Source organism: Poecile atricapillus, chromosome 2, assembly GCF_030490865.1.
Source record: "Poecile atricapillus isolate bPoeAtr1 chromosome 2, bPoeAtr1.hap1, whole genome shotgun sequence".
In the NCBI taxonomy this organism is placed as follows: Eukaryota; Metazoa; Chordata; class Aves; order Passeriformes; family Paridae; genus Poecile; species Poecile atricapillus.
This window is the reverse complement of record NC_081250.1, coordinates 84,357,240-84,377,219: the sequence shown is the minus strand read 5'-3', so window position 1 is coordinate 84,377,219 and position 19,980 is coordinate 84,357,240. Positions and strand designations below refer to the sequence as shown.

Here is a 19,980-nt window from a genome sequence, read left to right as displayed (position 1 = left end):
AGACACCTTTTCATCTCGGACAATACCCTAAAGGAAATGGCCCTTCAGTGTGGCAGATAGTGTCCCTTTCTGTGCTGCTTCTTTAAAGGGAGGGAGAGAGAATGAATGCAGAGGATTTCAGTGGAGGTGTCATTTCTTTAAGGGCATCCTGTGGGTGCATTATCTTGCAGAGACCTTTTTCTTTGTCTTTCAGTCTGATTAGCACATGTCTTTGTGCAGTTTTAAAATGCTTGGACAGTTTTCCCCGAAGAAATACATGTGCCTTCCAGCAGTTTTAAATTGCTCTTATGTTTGATATCCTTATACATTTGCAAACCCATCAGAATCTTGTTGAGTTCTGGACTGTAATTCTTCCTGCGGTAATTGTATTTTCTACAGTTTTAACCACACATGATGTGAAAAAATGTTTTCTTCTATCTGTTTTTAATGTGTTATCTTTAATTTCCCAGAATTGTCCCCCTTGGGCTTTTAGAATTTGAAAAACAGGAATAAGTTCTTTGTCTTCTCCCTCTACTCTTTCGTTCACTTATCCTTTCCTTGGTTCCTCTCATGTTCTGTTTTCAGAGCTAACCAGGCCCACTCATTTGAATCTTCCCCAGAGGACAGCATAAGTGTCTTTGAAGAGAAATCTTCTCTTACACTCCAGGAGGGCACTGAAGTCTTTTTGAAAGTGAAGATCTGAGAGAATATTGAATGTTTGAGAAATGTTCCAACAATTGATCAAAAGTCACTAGAATATTTTTCCTGTAATTCTCCAGCTTGTTCTTAGTGAATCCAAAGTTCTTTCTACTCTTGATTATGCTACTTATTAAACACAGGTTTTCATCCAGCAGTGCCACCAACATTGGTTAGACTAAGTTTGACCCTTAAGACTTCTTAACCCTCTCTGTATCCTGTGTTACTTCAGATTATTTGTACTGAGCTTCCTGCAACTCTGTACTGACTATTCAAGATGTGACATTCCTAGCTCTTCTCCCCAGTTCCTATGGCTGCATCTTTAATAGGAAAAAAAGGGGGGGTGGGGATAATGGGATGGTGGAATAACTGCAAGTTTTAGTATCTCACAAATATAAAGGCCCCAGGTATTGCAGCTTTCATTTATTTTAGGCAGCTAAAGTAATGACTCTGAGGCCTCCAGCTGTGATTAAGATGGGGCATAGAATGGGCCCCATAGATCCCATAGATGGGACCAAAAAGAACATTTGCTGTAGTGATGGGTAGTGAGAGGCCTGAGATGGGAGATGGTAAGCCTGTATTCTAATAAAAGACAAATATCTAAGAGAATTTGTGGGAGAGGAAGAGGAATATTGTATCTATCTCTCTTATGAGAACAGGCTGAGGGAGCTGGGCCTATTTAGTCTTCAGAGAAGACAAGTGAGAGGGGATATTTATAATGTGTATAAATATCTGAAAGGAGGGTTTCAAGAGGATGGATCCAGGTTCTTCACAGTGGTGCCCAGCAATAGGACAAGAGGTAATGGGCAGAAACTGATGCACAGGAAGTTCCACCTGACTGTGAAGAAGTACTTCCTTGTGCAGGTGACTCAGCACTGGAACAGGTTGCCCAGAGAAGTTGTCAAGTCTTCCTCACTGGAGGTATTCACAATATGGAATACAATGGACACAATCCTGTGCCATGTTTCTGGGATGACCCTGCTTGAGCAGGGAGGTTGGACCAGATGACCACTGTGGCCCCTTTAACCTTACCCATTCTGTGATTCTGTGGTCTGTTGCAGTCATGAACACGAATAATCCATGATTATTGACACATAGTGAAGATGTTCTATAAGACGATCAGATTTTCTGCCCAAGTATAAAAAACCAGCTAATTTTACGGATTTTGCTTTACAAGTGGAAACATCCAGGGAACAAAAGAATTGATTTTTGGAAAGAAAGAAATTATGGCTAGAGAGTATGTTTTTGAAACATTTACCACAAAAATTAGAAACTAAGAAGTTGTTAACGACATCCCCATATTAAATAGTAAAAGTTTAATAATTAAAAGCAACTTAGTGATGATCTTAATATATGATGAAAATTCCTTCATATCAGTAAGTTTCTAAAATAATGTGTAAATAAAATTTAATATCACAATGTAGAATCAAAGGAGATACTTGATTGTGAGAACTTGAAAGCCTCTGCATGACTGCTTAACACCATTATTATTAAGGACCAATGGTACGTGTACGAAGTCAAACTTCACGACAAATGTAGATACAGAACTATAATTGCTCAGAAATGGAAGTCCTGAAACCATATACATTCTTTTGGTATCCATTCACCTTAATTAACCAATTCAGTTGATTAATTCAAACTAACCTATTAAGCAATAGAAAGCATTTGTGAAGCTTTGTAAACAATAACAGCATAAGCATAGCTTTGAGAAACGTGCACACTCAAACAAAAAGCATTTTGCACCCCATGTAGGGAGCCAGTACAGACCTCCCCAAGCAATCACCAGCCAGCAGCAGGGCCCTGGCCTGAGCCAGCAGGAAAAATCAGCAACCTCTGACTGGATGCACATTACACATAGTGCTATGATTTTCCTTTTTTAATGTTTTTTTTAGTGTTTTGATATTTTTTCCTCAGGACATATTCTTCTGTTTTTTCACTGTTCTTTTCCTTCCAAGGAAATTTATATTTAATGTTAGCATCTGTCTCTAGAATCCTCCTTTTCATCATCATACTAGAATTTAGTTAATTATTTAGTCATACATTTCTTGTTTGTTGAGGCTAATGACTTACAACCTTTACTCAGGTGGGTATAGAAGTACATGCTTATATATGTTGAGCTTCTCTTACAAGATCTATTCAGACTCTCAGAAGTCCTTCATTTGCTGGTTGCTAACATGACATGTGCCTCACTCTCCTGTTTTCTGTTGTCTTGCACATGCCAGGATTTTTTTTTTTTGGCACTGCTCGTGGAGGCAACAACTCATCTCCTTGTTTGCCTGCCCTGCTAGCTCTTAAATGGGCCCATATTGTGCCTTTTTCCTTAGGTACCTGGGGACCAGGTATAAAGGTGTTGATTTCTGAGCAAGTATTGCAGGACCACATCCTGAGGCTTGCCACACCTGCCAGGATAGATGCCTAATGTTGTGTTAGGCTGCTGAAAGTGACATTTCTTATAACGAAAAGTTTAAATTCAACAAATAAAATACAGAGCCTTGCAAATGTGTTTTGTGCTAATGAAAGATAAGGCACAAAAAATAGGATGCATTATTATGTATGTAAGTGTGAGGATTCTCTGTAGCTGCATCAGCAGCTCAGCCAGTTATAAGGCTGATCTCAAGAATATCTGCCCACGGCACACAACTGTTGTGTGAATTCATGCCCTGGGTTGTTCTTACGCCTACCTCTGCCTCCTCCTTTTCAAGGTTATTGATACATATTTCTATTGTACATCCTAATGAGTATGTTCCTGCCTTTGGGTGATTTCCATCCTAGCTCTGTCCAAAAATCTGAGATGGAAACAAATTTTTTGTCTGTTTAATTTACTTTTTTCTTAAAAATATTTTTATTTTACCATTGCAGTAATTTGTTATCATGTTGACTGCTGTTCTGTTCAGCCTAGTAATTACTTAATTGCATACTAGTCCTTAAATGACTTTAAGATTGAGTGGTGAACTACTCATTTGCTACTACTTTGGCTTTCTCACGTTTTCTTTCAAGGTTAAAAAGAAAATAAGACAAAAAATGTCATACAATACAGCTTTTGCTCTATTCTGAAGGTTCCTTTGGACAATGTTTTTTTGATTTTTCAAGAGTAGATTGCTTACACTTTTGAATATATATTTCTTAAAAATACATTTTGCCCTTTTGGAGCAACAATTTTTGATGTAATACCTCTATATGAATAGTCATTTTAAAAGCACATAAATTTTGTCAAAATTTCATAGCTAGTAGGAGTAAGGTATTGAAGGTGGTATAGGGAAGCCAGTGTTATTAATATTACAAAATAAAAAATGTTATTACAAATCAGTAGGTACTGTGTGTTAGTGCTTTCTTTCTCACCTGTTCTTATTTATCCTGTCCTTGATGGTGGCTGTTAAAAAAAAAAAGCCTTTTGGTTACCATTTCATTTAGAAAATCATCCCTAATTTGAATGTTTCATTGATTTTCAAACTTAAAATGATCTTGATGTTACACAGGTTCTTTGGCTGACCTATAGGCTTGCTTATGCTATTTTACTAGGAGAATTTAACATCTTTAATTTATCTTGCTTATTTTGAGGGTCAAGTTCCATTACAAAAACGAGACTATGGAGGCTATTTGCTGCAAATTGCTTTCAAGTATTTCTTTTAAGTGTATGTATGTTCAGTACAGAAATTACAAAAAAAAAAGTTGCATGAAGAAAAGTGTTTGCTATTCTGAAGTTTTGAATGTTATTACACCATGTTGTTGCAACATAATTACAGTACAAAGATTATCGCATCTAGTACAGCTGACCTGCTGCCAGGTTCTGATTTGTCATCTTTTAGCACTTTCTGTTGCTCAGCACAACTCCGTGTTAGAACTGAACCCAGTACTTGTTTTCAGGAGAGTATTAGGGTTTTTTTGAAAAAATACCATTCTTACAGACAGCCTCTGACAAATAGTGGAGATGTTTTCAAATTGCTAAGATGATGAATCAAAATTTATTGTATCCAAAGCAGGCTAAAACATTCTTTTGCTCAAGAAAAGCACCTGTTAAAGGAAACTGAAAGGAAAACAGAACAAACATAGACATAGAAGCACTGTTCATTTATTTGAAAAACAGCAGGAAGGTTATATTTTCAATGAAATAGGAAATTTATGAACATGAATGGCTTATTCAATAGATGTTTAACAGGACAAACACAAAGGGAAATATGAAATAGATGGTGCTGGATGATGGTGTGTAACTGAGCTGTGAGTACAGAAAGTTGTGTCCGTTGCTGTAATTTGGACATCATTCCCTTCTTCACTGCACAGTGCCTCTATGCTCCCATTTTCATCCCAGGCACAATATTCAGCCCATTTTTCACATAAGAAAAAAAATTATTTTAGATGCCTGAAGAAGATGTGAACAGCTTCACTGTAAGAAAACCCAGAGCTCCACCTATCTCTATTTCAGATTCAACAAGCAGAACTATAGCAAATGTTCTGAGTCTTAACACAGGTTCTGGATCCTTTATTCCCCAATCTTCTTCCACATGCTAGTTGAAGATGCTTCTGGTCACCTGGTCATCACAGTTTTACAGCTTGTCTTCCTCAATAACAGCAGTAGCAGCCAGCACAACTGAAAGCTGCAAAGATGAAGAGAACTGTATTGTCTTGAGCTTCCAGAAATATTGCCAGGCTTTTTGTGATAGCTTACTATTCTAGCATTGGCAGAAACCAACTCTTCTTTCTAAGCGTCCATTGAATATAGTGTAACACTATTTTTCATGGGATTTTTTTTTTTTTTTTTGCAATGAATAGGAAGTAAGGAGATCATGTAATTAATCCTTTGTTTAACACAGCTTTGAGTTATTTCCTTTATCATAGCAGTGTTGCAGGATTGGAATGTGGTTGATATGCATTGTACTCAGAGCTGAAGAATCTTGAGTTAGGCTTTTTCATATATATATATATAGTAAATTAATTTCCACAATTAGTCTTCATGAAGACTACAGTCACAAAAAATGTAGACCTGGGTTGTATGAGTTCATTAATGTGTAAGATAAAGTAAATAAACCATAATTTTGATGAAAGATTAGTGTGATTTTACATGCTGAGCATACATATTGAGAAAAAAATTATCAACCATTGTAAAATATTAACAGCTTTTAAATCATTCACAAGTCAGAGAATGTAGATACATAGCTGTTTTCTTACTTTTCTATTCAATGGGCAACAGTAATAGCTTTAGACTGGTGTGTTGTTGAAAGAGAAACCAAAAATATACCCTAGAATTCAGCAAAGGCTATGGGCAGGTAAGTTATCTTGCTTCATTGTATTTTACAGTGCATGTAACATAAAATGTGGTAGTGAGTCTCCTTCCCTAAGCATAATTTCACACCACTCTGTGTTCTCTGAGCACTGAAAAACAGTGAAAAATGACATTTCTTAACCACTTCCTGCTGACAAAAGTTAGCCTGGTGGTAGAGGTGGAAGAGATATCTCTGAAGACTACACAGAACAAGATCACTAAGTAAGGGAGTGCTTTTTTAAGAGTTGGCATGAAGGAAGAAAACAAATCTCAAAATTTCCAAAACTTTCCTAGACGTCTTTCAAAGAACTCTGCAGAATATCAGACTGATGTGAAAACAGTTTGCTTCTAGACTGGCACCGTCTGACCTCAGCACAGAGAGGTTCAAAATTTATGCCTCTGACCAGAGACAAACACTGCCAGAGTTTTGACAGAGGGTGCTGCCACTTTAAACGTGGCCTAGATTTAGGCTGTTTGGATTCCAAATCCAGCTGGAGCCAAATGTGGTAGCACAGAAAAATAAGCTGGAAGAGAACAACCCTTTCTAGCAAAATATTTTATGGAAAATTCCTCTCAGAACTTACCCAGGTTTTCATAGCATATGGCAAAGACTTGCATCTGTACTTGAAAGCAGGAGCTTGAAATAAGGCCTCTGAGTACAAATTTAATGAATATATTGGATTGTCCTTCTTATTTAACTGCCTGTCTCTGCCAGTAATTCCTGGCTAAATGAGAGCCTGTCTCTCCTAATGATAATGTGGAAGCTGTGATTATCTGAGGTGTGGAAGTGAACAGGATCATAAGGAGAACAGATGGCAAGCAGTTCTGAGTGGGGAGACGGCTGGCTGCACTGTGGTGAAGCTACCTGCAGCAACTTAAGCTGTTATCTTTCCTGGCTCACTGTTTTCCCTCCTAGCTGGAGATGATTGCCTTTCTTTTGGAGTTGGCAGGATGGAGTGTGTGAACACTTGGTGGCTCTGTCACCTAATGTCACAGGGACAGGCAGATTCTTTTAGGGATCCTTGATAGATGAGAATTTGCTACAGCGCTTTAGGTACAATTAGACCTTTATTACTACAATTAAACACATAGTTTTCAGCATAGTTTATTCTTATCTACAATTTTTAGGATTTAATGTAGTTTATTGTTGCACAGTTTTTTATGAATTATATTTTCAGCTAAGCAAAATATCTAGTAATGATTGTAGCTTTCCTACTATCTAGAGTCTTTAATTACCTATACTTTTACTCACTTGGACCCTCTACAGATTGTGTCAAATTCATAGTCATCAGTGCATGATACACTAATCATAATCTGGACTCAGACTTTATCCAGGAGAACAGGATTCATTCAGTCTTCAGAGGAAGACGACAGCAGTGGCTGTGTCCCAGACCACTGGGGGATCATGGGTTTTGCTGTCCAGCATCAGGCCTTGCAGCTGATTGATTTCATAGGCAGTATCTCATGTACTGTTACATTTCTATGTTCCTTAACAGGTGTCACCACATCATGGTAGCAATTTTGTATGGGTAAATAGTTTTTTCACAATGCTGGCAGGGGATCTGGCTGTTCTGTAACAGGGGTCATTGCATTTTGGTGACACCTATGATGTTGAAATGGGGAAAAGAGAAGGAGGTGATACCTGATCAGCACACTTACATGTTATAATTGTTACTCTTAGGAAATGGCGTTGGTTATGCGAACCATATTAGCTGGAGTCAGGAGCAGGGTCACATGGCTCAATGGAAATTCTCATATTAGTGTAAAAGTATCTTCCTGCACTCAAGCAGGTGGCCTGTGTACATGTATCTATCACTCACAGCTCTGAGGTGAAGACAAGAAGCCAGAGCAGAAGGTAGCAAATATTACCTTACTCATTGCTTCAGCTATGAATGTGTGTCCATGACCAGGGAGACCCTCTGCCATGTGGAAGATCTGGTTCCCACTCAGTTCTCCAGACCTCTCATTTCAGATATGTGTGTAGTGGGCTCACCCACCAAATCCTCTCTGTCACTTCTCTCCACAGCTGGACAGGGGAGAGAAAATGTAACCAAGGGTTCCTGGGTTAAGATAAGGACTGGGAGAGATCACTCATCAAATATTATCATGGGAAAAACAGGCTTGAGTTTGGGATATTAATTGAATCATTACTAACAAAACCAGTTAGTTTTGTTACTAACTAAACCAGAGCAGGATAATAAGAAGTAAAATAAATCCTTAAAACACCTTTACCCCACCCTTCCCTCCTTCACAAACTCTACTTCCTCCTTCCCCAGTGGTGATGGGAGACAGGGAATGAAGGTTTATGGTCAATTCACCACAAGTTGTTTCTCCTGCTGCTCAGGTAGAGGAGTCCTTCCTGTGCTCCAGCATGGGGTCCCTCCCACAGGAGACAGTCATCCATGAACTTCTCCAATGTGCTCTACTAAGCATAAAGTCTCTTGAAGCTTTGAATTGGTCTTTTCTGGAAAGATGCATGTGTTAGCACAGACTGAAGGGGAGCCAAAGATTGCCTTTGCAGAAAAGCTGACAGGAAGGTATAGCAAGAAACACTGGTGTGATCTCTTGCCATGGTACTTGCTGTAATCTCAGACAGCTGGGCACCAACATTCTCTTTATGAAGAGACTAGTGATGTTCTCATTCTTTCAAGAATGACTCAAGTCTTACAGTGGTGGCAAATGCTCTTCCAAGCTTATTGCAAGTGCAGGGCCCTTGTGACAAGACATTAATCACAGTCAGTGGCAAAATATTTTCTCAACCAAGAATTGTATGTTCTTTTATATCTTTGTAAACAGTGATCCAGACAAATCACTTGCTCAAGAACAAGCATTGCATTGTGTTCCCTCTGTATCTCAAGCCATGTTTGTTCCTCATGCCTCACCTGGGTCTGTCTTTTCATCTACACGGGGTTATTCTTTTCATAAACTAATTGCTCTGTCTTGCTTTTCTAACATGAGATCTTCACAGCACATTTAAGGCCTCATAGTGGTTCATCTGTCAGCCATAGCTTCTGTGAAGCTCACAATAGTCAATGCTTGAGAACACTCTCTCTGGGAGCAATACATAGCTGGACGAGTGCCCTGGCAGTGCCTACGCCCCTAGGTAAGCACATCTCAGCTCACAGCAGAAGCTATTCCTATCTCTGTATTGGAAGAGTCTGCCTACTGTGATTGCAGCCTGCTCTCACTGTCTCTGTGACTCTTCACAGCCTGTCAGTTTTTCTGTTGACACTTTTTCAGTTCATCACAACCTCTCTTTTCTGCAGGCTTGCTTCCATAAGAGTAATATGCTCAGGCTGCCTCGAACCAGCAAATGGTACATTAACTCCTCTGAAACTGTGTGTGTGACTCTGTGTCCATGTTCACTTAGTTAGCAGTTCCTTTTTTTCCTTCTTTGGTTTGCCTTCACATGTTCACACAACCTGCAGTAGGAACTGAACAGGGAAAACAAGTCACACATAAAATATTTATGAAAAAAGAGGATAGTTGCTTTCCCAGTTTGTCAGTTCTGTCTCAGATTCATTTCCTGGCTAATCTGTTGCAAAGTCTACTTATGTTCTGCAGGAGACTTAGGTTTTATCCTCGTACGTTGAGAGTAATCCATCTATTTGTGTCTGAGGGCTTTATTTAATTCTTACTTACTTCCAAAGGAAATACACCCTTTGTTTTAATTAGAAAATTGTTAGTTGCACATTTTATCTAAAATACTGTCCTCTTTCTTATCTCATTTTTGTGCTTATGCATAGTTGGAGCTTGTTTATGGAACATAAAAGGATATTAGATTCCATTCTCACTTGTGCTTCTTTTAATCTTCTCATAGATCATTTCCTGTAACTAGTATTTTTACATTAATGGAAGAATATACTGAGGGAAAAAGAAAGACAAAGGTGGGGTTCTACTACTGTTCTCTTTTTGAAGAAGCAACTGCAAGGAAAACTGATAAAAATGCCTACAGTCTCCAGATAGCATCCTTAAACTACAGACACAGAGTAAACCAAATACAATAAATCAGTGGGATTTTTTATGCATAGGCAACTGCATAGTGACTGTTTTTTATGCACAGTGACTGTTCCTTCAACACCAAATCTGGAAAAGAGGCAGAAACATTGTCTTAAATCCCAAATTAATTGTTTCAAATTATTTTCTCAATGTCTAAGATACTGAGTATGTCTGAATGAATTTAAAGCCCTTCATGTTACAGCTCAGAAGTTTTTTTCAAATAATGCTAGGCTCAGTGAACTAAAGCCCAAACACATCTTCATCAAATTTAGTACCACACCACGAGGCTAGCATGAGAAGAGTGTCAGGCTATTCAGGTGAGGGAAAAACAAAGTTGGGAGTAGAGCCATCTAATCATAACTGGACTAAAAGCCTGAGGAAACTACCTTTTCATTTCTAACCTGCATTGTACAGTCGTGGAAGAAGTGAAAGCTGTTAGAAAGTGGGTACAAACTTTAATCCCATCTGCTTTGATCCATGTCTTTGCAAATGGACTGACAATGGGACTGCAGTGACTGAGAACACAATGTGTGCTTGATTTTCTGGTGCTGTGCTGGAGCCTCCTGTTCAAACACAGCCTCTCTCCATCTCTCTCGTTTGCAGGCCGAAGGGCTCAGTAATGGTAATAAATTGGTGCTATTACTGCATGGACACGGTATCGTTTATAATCACAGTTGACTTCCATGTGCAAAAACATATTGAAGCTTGTCTCTTGTTGGCTGTGAATAATAGGTCTGTTGGGTGCTTACCAACAAGCCCCATCCTGTAAACCTTTTGGGATCATGTATTATTGCTCACATCTAGTATCCTGAATTTTGGAACAGTTTGGCACTAAAAAGGGGATCTCTATTTGTTGTGTTTCAGCAATAAACAAAGTTGTTCCCTGTCTGTGAAAGAGAGAGCATTCTGAAGGGTCTGGAGCAAATTCACAGGGCCACATCAGGTCTGACTTAACCAGCACCTATGATAGAAAACTTGATCTTCCTTTTGTCCACCACAGAAAGATTCTGTTAACAAAGATTTGTTTATTGCCAACGGTTGATGATGAGAATTATCAAACTAGTATGAGCAAGAAGAATTTCTAAATTGTAGAAGAGACATGGAACATGCTTTTTAGAAGGGCATTTAATTCCCCTTTCTCAGCTTGCCTGTTGTACCTTCACAGTTTATTTAATTTTTCTTCCTGAGAAATTACAAAAAGAAATATTTTAATGGAAAATGTTGCTATTGCCTCTTCACAGCAAGCTTTACAGGTACAGCAGAGAAATAAAAACACATCAGGTGACTTTGAGGTTGTATTTCAACACTGATTAAACCATGATTTTAGTGCTCCAATCTTAATTTTAGTTTCTATTTTTAATTTCCTTTGAAAGATATTTAGCTTTTGCAAGCCATTTGGATGGAACATTGAAGTAAGATTTCAGTTATCTTTAAGTTTACTAGAGACAGCTTCAGTTTTTGCATCTCTTATACCCTCACAACAAATTTTGAATTTTCAGCCTTTTCAGTCAAATTCAGGAAGAAAATAAATAGGAAAAATCTCCAAAACACTTACTTTCCTGTGGGGTCCCAATATGCCCAGTTTGTAACCCTGTGCACTCAGGAGTTTTGATGATTTGATGTGGAAAACATCTCAGAAGCTGAAGCAATTGACTGGGATTTCTTGATGCTTTTCAAGATCGCAGAACTAATCATTATAGCAGCCAGCCCAGGCACTGGAAATGCAAGTCAGATCATAGAATAACATCTGGCACAAGTGCAGTGACACCAGAAAGCTCACCTGGGGAGTTTAGGTCCTGTTTTTATTTTGAATAGGCTCTTCCAGAATTGTAGCAAAGTTGTCATTAGTGCAACATTAGAAAAGCAAACACAGCTATGACAGTATTAAAAAGCTGTGACTTTTTCCTCCTTCACAAAAAGGTTGGCTGTAATAATAGTGCAGTGGACTGGAGACTGGTCTGAGAGCAATGACCATCCCAAGTCTGTCACACTGCCTGGGTACAAGCTGTTTAGGACTACGAAATGTTGATAGTATTTATTTTTTTAGATTAACTTGACTGAAATAAAAATGACAGGAAGTCATCTGGATTCATCTAGGAACGAGAACTCCACATAATTTATTTTTAGAATGGGAAAAACAATCTTAAATGCTTATAATTGCTTTTAAGTGTACATATGATTAAAGAGAGAAACTGGGAAAAGTTGGATAAAACTTATCTGGGGATGTTAATTCCACAGCTATATACCTGCTCAGAGCTTGCAGTCACTTGAGTGATACTTCAACCATATCCGTGTTTCTTTCCTGGCAATAATATTTCACAGAAGCGAATCAAAGCACTTGCTTTTACTGCAGCAGCCTTAGTAGCAATGTCCCAGAGTGTGCAGCACAGATGGGGAGCATGTGATCAGACACCCACTGCTAATGAACTTGTGAATGGAGCCCCTGGAAAAAAATACAGGGAACTGCAGAGTTAACCTAGGCAAGAGCCGTTTCTCGGTCAGATCCTGCTGCTTTTTGGGGAGCTTTCTTTGTGAAGTGTATTTTGGAGGAGCTGTGGGAGGAGGGGGAGATGCTGCTGCTGCACGTTCAGTGCAAAGCCCGTGGCTGTGATAGGCTGAAGGGACATGGATACTCTGCTTATATATGCTGGCAACTGCATCCTCTCTGCTTTATAGCTGTCACTGAGGAGCAAAGACAGGCAGTGAGAAGGGCAGGGGAGAAGCAAAAACCTTACCAACTCGTAAGTAACAATCTTTGTGCTTAAGGCTTTGTGGTTATTAAATTCAAGTAGGTACATTTGGATTAATGCAACAATTGGTTATGGAGAGTGGGAGCTCAGTTAATAAACAGCCAGTTTGTGTTATTTTAGGGATGATAATAATAAAAAGTAGCATTTATTTTTAATCTAAGTTTGCACAATGTAGGGTACACCTATTGTGTTGCGTTTTCTTGTTTTTACATCTGATGTATGTCAGCTGTAACTGTTTATATACGTTTATGTAGAATCGCATGTATACAAAAGTTTGTATCTTGTCTTTCCAAGTACAGCAGTGCTTGCAATAACCAAGCAGAACTTAAGAAATTCTCTGTCATATATTCTGAATAATAAAATTTCAAGGTAAATTAAATACGTTACATTTTTAGGGTGAAGTTTTCCTCAGAAATAACCCTTTCCCGTCACTGTAGTAAGAGCTCAGCAGGGAACATTATGAAGTTGCTAACTCTGTGCCAGTGACAATAAATGAATACAGCCAGCAACTTCTGGAAAATGTAATTCTTTAGAAAAAATATAGTGATTGTAACATATACTCCTAATTCTTGACTTGTGCAAAGGTAGAAGAACAGAGTAGATCTAGTTCCTTTTTACTTGTCCTGAAATAAAATCCATTCTTAGGCTCTTTTTCTGGCAATATCCTATTGCCAGCAGGGGAAGTTCAGCTTAACAGTGGCAACAGCTGCAAAAACCTTCAGTTGGGTTCAGTAGCAGGAAATCCTCATGGCTTCAGTGGTGTCACTGAAGCACCATGAGCCCTTAAATTACATTTTGTTCTGCAACAGTCAGTTGGCAGAATAGAAAATGCACTTGTCTCATATATTGGAAAGATACACAGTTATTACTTTTTTTGAGCAAATACAGCTGTCAGTTATAGGTGCTATTAATGTGTCTATGCACTCTTCCTGTCTGTATTTATAAACAGGAGCTGCTAAAAGATTTTATTTTGCTAGCTGTTGTTTATTTTAGATTGATGAACTGGAGAAGAGGCAGACATAAAATTATAATGCAACTCATATACCTCTCTCATTTGTTCTACATTTCCTCTTTTTCGCTCTTTTTTTCTGCTTTTTCATCTTTTTTCTCTTTCTCATAACAAATAGCATTTAGGTATATTTTATATTCATATTTAGTAAATATTAAAAAACCCACCCAGATTCTAAAGTCATAGACAATACTTTTTTAAGATAAATAATGAATAAGCTGAATGTTATTAACGTAATCTTTAATAATTACTTGTATGTAAACTATTCATTTGTATGGTCCAGTTTCAGATAAAGTAGAAAACTGCTTGCAAATGAACATGTACAATCTAAAGACTAGCAACAATTTTTGGTAACTTCAATAAAATAAAATGTGTCTGTATTCTTATTTCAGTGCACTGAGGTAGGAGTAGTTTAAAAAAAGCAACAAAGGATATGCCAACTTTAGATTGTGTAGTGTACTTGTCCTCTGACAAATTACAGCAAAATCCAAAGACCAAGGAGTTTATCTATGAATAAGTAAAAAAAAAGATACACTAATATAATTTAAGGTTTGGCATGATTTTTCTTGGTTTTACCTGCCGTTTAGAGCAGAACTCAATCTTCTTCAGTAATGCAGGATTTGATCTGAAGTGTGCAGTGGTGACAATAGCCATTGATTCTTACTGGGAACAAAAATGCTCAGGCAGAATATATGCTTGGTAAAATTGTATTTTATCAATCAGAGTGAGGCTGTCAATGAATTTGCATACAGACTGCTCACAGCATGGTAGGTGATAATTAGGCAGGGCACCTCCTGAGAAGCTGTGCTCTCCTCACTTGGGTTTCAGCTTGCAGATACTGAATATGCTGAAACATCCTGGGAGGTGTGGGATCTCTGAGAGTGTGGAGACTTTCTCACACTTTAGGGGACTTCAAGAAGCTAGACCACTATTAAATACTTTAGAGAGAGGCTTAGTTTCTCTGAAATTTCCATTTAGTTTTTGCTTGCATTATTTTGGAATTTAAGTTTATTCAAGTTAAGTGGATATTTTGAGTGCATGCAGACTGTAACACTCATCTCTTCAGAAAGTACGGATTCTCTCAAACAGTATTTTCATTTTAAACCCTAAGGCCTGAGTTGTCTGAAGTATTTTTCTTCTTAGAAAAATCTCTATATTTTTAAAATATACTGGCATAGTGGGAAGGTCTCTCCCTATGCATTGTGTTGTTGCATTGTACATGAGTTTTGTGTGCATACAAGAGGTAGAGATATTCTGTGCTGGTAAAGAAGTGAAGTAATTTGCATTTGGATAGTACTCACTAGGGAGTATTGCAGTTATCTGCTGGAGATGGCTTCCATAGCAAGTAGTACTTTCAAGCAGATGAAGTGAGATCTATAGTGAACAGTTCAGGAAGATAATAAAAATAGGGATGAAAGTGTAAGTGGGTCTTGTCACTCACAGAAGAACAGATATAAAATAGGAGGTGAAAAGGATGACCACTGTGTTCCTGCAAGGAGTATACCTTCACAGTTCCCCTGTAGGTATGGAATTTTCAGGGAAGAACTTTTAGGAAGATTCATTAATAGAAAAAAGTAGATTTTAAATTTCTTGGTATTGTCTTTGGAGGAATGAAGAGTTAAATACTTTGCTTCAGACTGAAGCAGTTTGACATACTGCACTGCATCAAACTGAATTGTAAGAGTATTAGAGGTTAAGTAAATACTACTTTATCAATTTATAACACTGCAACCACTAACACATTTGGGATGTAAGGCTCAACTTTCAGTTCTTAATGTTTAAGCTTCCTGGTCCAGTTACTTCTCCCATGCAAAACAGTGGGTTTCCCCTGTAATTCAACTCTTTAGCTGAATTTTGCTATTGCAATAGTAATTTATGGCAGAAGCAGTTCAGCCAAAACAATGCTAGGATGAGCCAGTGAACCTCCCATTCTTGGGAAGAGGTAAAGTCAGCCAATAACAACCAAGATCCTAGTGATTATACAAAATGTGTATTTTGTCAAATTGAGTTCCATAGCAATAGATTAAAACCACAGAATGTGTATCTGATACTTTGATACAATATTTTATTTGCCTATCCTGATATTCAAAAAGAACTTTGTCTAAACTTCTAATAATAAAAATAACAATAAATTATATCAGCCTAGTGTGTAGCAACAAGATGATGTATATGTTACTTGTACTACAAATTTCAGGAAAAAAAAAATCAGGTGGTGGAAAAATGGTCACAAGCTATAAAACATACCGTCTATGTTCTGGTGATATGGTAAAGTAAATTTTTTTTTTTTTTTTTTTTTCCAGTGAAGCAAATTCTTTTTTTTCTGTGTATTTGTGAGCTGTTTTGAGCTTAATTTGTGCCATTTGATTTGTATTTTAGGAAAAGACCATGTGATCCACAGGAGTTTTTATGTTAAGTGGTCCTTTTTATTTGATAACTACAAAGTAAAGCTAGAGAGTAGTATAGTGATGCCCTTACACTGTGATACTCTTACCTGTCTTGATGCTGTACTTGGGATTCACTGGAACCACAGATGTAAAATGAGATACTGAACAGCTATTCTGTAAGAATAACTGCAGCACAGTGGTGAGCAACAGCAGTACTGGAAACACCAGTCCTCATGTTCTGAGATAGATCAGTCTCAGGCATTTCTCACTAATTTGTGAGTTGTGTGTTAAATTCTTTTTTTCACAGCTTTTTTCTCTGAAACCAGAGGGAAAAAGTAACAGATCACCTCATGAAAGTTCTTTAGGGCTTCATTGCTATATCAATGAACCCATGAATGAAGTAGCATAAAAGAAATAATAATAGCATGGGTTAAGAGTTAAGTTAGAGATACACTGAAAAAGAAGTGCAACAGTACAATATTTAGATTTCTTCTGGGAAAAATATCTAAACCAAAGAACAGAGTCTTGGTGTGTAATTAGATTGCTGCCACAGAAATGCATATTGATTGCTTCAGTTCATGCTGATTTCTTTAGAAAGTTTATTGAAATTCTGAAGAAGATCAAAGATGTGTTAAAGGAAAATGCACATAAGATTTAGGGGGTAGGGAAGAAATGGAATCATCTTGATTATAAAGGTGTAGAAACAAAACTGCTTCCTTAAACACAGCTTTTCAAAAGGGAGGTAACACAAAAAGCTGCCCAGTGCACATTCTAAGGACTGTAATGACCACTGGTAATGTATTTCCAGCAACTTAGTAGCAAGATATGAGAAAGGTCATAATGCCCCTTTATGAAAGGTATAGACAAGAGCCAAATAAACACTTGCATGATGATTAAAGAGAATACTAAAACTCTAGTAAAATAGCAACAAGAACATCCATCACTGGGGATCTAGAGGTCCCTACTGTGCAGGTCCCTACTGTGCTCTTTAAAGTGTTTTGTGACCTACAGAAGCACCCTGTCTTCTTAAATAGCAGCAGCAGCAGCTGTTCCACACAAATCCCAGATCCTCTGTTTGTAGCAGCAGAGATGTCTCTAAGACAGTGCTTATTAATGATGTCTTTCTTTTGTGATGTTACAGCACTAATTCAAATGTAATAAAGACAAGGAGGTTCCCCTTTCTCTAAATGATATCCTCAGAAATCCTTATCACAAATACTTGATATCTGAAAAATTTTCTCCTGATTATCTAATGCATTGTGCTTAATATAATTATTTCCTTACAAAGTGAAGATCTACAGGTGTGTGAGGTAAGCACAATAGTTCTTGAGACCAGCAGTGAGTATCCTTTTTCCTCTTGCCAATCTTCTGACTGGATTCCAAGGAACAGTATTGCTCAATCTGAGTGTATAGACTCTAGGACACTTTTTTGATACTCAGTGAATAAAAAGTTCCAGTCATATATTCACTGAGTACTCAAAATGCATAGCTACATAGAGTAATAAAATTGGGTGGGCCAGGGTGGTGGGAGCAGGCACAGTAATATCATGAATTTATGTTTGCAGAGAACTTTGAAGGTGAACTCAAAGCTGAACATCTCAGTTCCATGTATCACCTTGGGTGTGCTCACACAATCTTCCTATCTCAGATAGGATACCTGTAGCTGCAGCCCAGCATCTTGGAAATAACCCCAGACAGACCTTCCTCACATTCTCCTACAAAACACAGTACAGATCAACTTGAAGTGAATTCTTTTTGAAAACTCACTAAGAAACAAAATTTTGTAGATAACAGCATGTGCATTTACAGTGAAAGAGTAAAAAAGCTAAATCTTGAGGCAAGACAGGAGTCAAGAAGCAGATAAAATGACAGGGCAGCACAGTGGATCACTGTGATAACTGAGGTTATTATAGCTTATTATTACAGATTATAATAGAGACACACAGCAGGCTATTTTCTTATACTTCTCTATAAGGCAAGAGGGAGCTGATTAATGTGCCACTTAACAGTGCTACATCCTTGTGTCAACCAGCAGCTGTAGGAAATAAATCTGTAATTTTCAAATCTTCATCAATGTGCTTCTGCTGTTCTCCTTTGCTAAACTTACTGTCTGTCTGTATAAATCTAATCTATTCATATCATGGCCATATGAGTCTTCCTATAAATCATATGAATAACAGGTTTAAAACCAAAAATTTTAAAAATTTTCTTTCAAAAATGACTATTTTTTCTCTTTATGTTAAAGTGTTTTTCTGAGAATAAGCCCAAAACTCTGATACTCATGGATGCTGCAGAATTCCGCAAGAGAGGGAAGGAGATGGTGGACTATGTTGCAGACTACCTGGAGAAGATAGAGAAACGACAGGTATTCCCAGATGTGGAACCAGGATATCTACGGCCCCTCATTGCACAGTGTGCACCCCAGGATCCTGAGAGCTTTGAGGATGTCTTTAAAGACATTGAGAAGATCATTATGCCAGGGGTAAGAAAAATGGAACTGTAGTGGAATGTTCAATACTGCATTTAGGTTTTCAAACACCTTAAACAAAGTGTGGGTTTACCAACATAAGTACTCACACTGATTAACTTCTAGAAGGCAGGAGTCAGCTTTACATGTTGAATCTAATCTAACTAATGTTTTCCATTCTTCCTAGAAATAATCAAATCATTCTTTTGCTTCATGCATGGTTTACTTTCGAAAATAATTCCCTTTCCTCCCTTGAACTGCTTAAGGCAAAACTTCATAACTTTCAGTTTCATGTGATATTTTTACTACTTTCATAGAACAGTAAATATTTTACAAAATAGTATTTTTATTAGTCTTCTGTGCCAAAATGCTTCTTCAAGCTGATCTTTAAATGTTAAAATTCTCATAGGAGACTTCTTTTTATTAGAGAGTTGACTAGAAAGGATTCTGCCCAATACTTGTTCTGTTGACTTACTCTCCTAAATGTCAACTACCTCTCGTAGCTTTTGAGGCAGATGGCCACTGCCTAAATATTTGTCCTTGAATAGGTCACTATTGGACAGACAATACAGAAAAAAAGCATCTGGCATTTCTTCAGGCCTGAAATTTTCTTGTTTCTCCACTGGTTTTTATTTTAAATATGTGCTTGTCTCCTAAAGCCTCTGAGTAGTTTGAAGAAGACTGAATTATTAGTAAAAATTAATGAGGAATCTTGCCTTTGGATCTTTCCAATAAACACTTTGGATTTCTTCTCTAGATGCAGCTAGGTGATATGATTGTGATGAGAGTGGACATATAATCAAAATGGCTTAGTCAGTGTACTATAATACCAATTCCTTTTCATTGACCAATATAAATATTTGATATTCAATATGATTTTATCTTGTTTTCCTTGGAGCCAGCCCTGCTCTATTTTTAGCAAAAGCTCTGCTGAAGTCAGTTGAAATCTCTGCACTCTTTTCAAAGGTTTGTGAGTGAAGTCTTAAATCCAAGAGAATTAAATCAATGCAGATTAGATAAGAGAATTATGTCCAACACATGCAAATATTTTAATTACTGCTCACAGATATAATTGCCTTTTCTTTTTCATTGGAGGAAAATAGTAGTGTCTGTGAAGTAGAAAACACTTTGAATTTGAGAACTTTCAATAAAATAATAACGTATTAAAAAATAAGAGATTAATCACTTGAGAGTAGAAAGTGAGACAAGTGAATTCCAATTATATCATCAGCATGTCATGTTCTCTCTTAACTAAATTGATTTTTTCTTGATATTTCTGTGCCCTGCAAACAAATTTACTTTTACAAAGTTATACATTCTGAAGAAAAATTGTTCTATCCTAATTTTTTCCACTGGTGTGAAATGTTAGTGACACAAAGAGTACAATATAAATCCCAGTCCTTATAGTAACTCTCATTCTACCCATGTTGCTTATACTC

At 37.4% G+C, this 19,980-nt stretch overlaps 1 protein-coding gene across 3 annotated transcripts in view; it reads left to right on the top strand.

Moving 5' to 3' along the window:
- DDC (dopa decarboxylase) overlaps positions 1 to 19,980 on the top strand; it is a 76,858-nt gene that overhangs the window by 3,626 nt on the left and 53,252 nt on the right. For 2 of the 3 annotated variants that reach the window (XM_058832885.1, XM_058832884.1), the window contains exon 2: positions 18,320 to 18,556. The exons of the other annotated variant lie outside the window; for it this stretch is intronic. In XM_058832885.1, coding sequence (XP_058688868.1) covers positions 18,356 to 18,556 — 201 coding nt within the window. In that variant the 5' untranslated portion in view covers positions 18,320 to 18,355. The remainder of the gene's footprint in view (positions 1 to 18,319; positions 18,557 to 19,980) is intronic. 3 annotated transcript variants of the gene reach the window in all.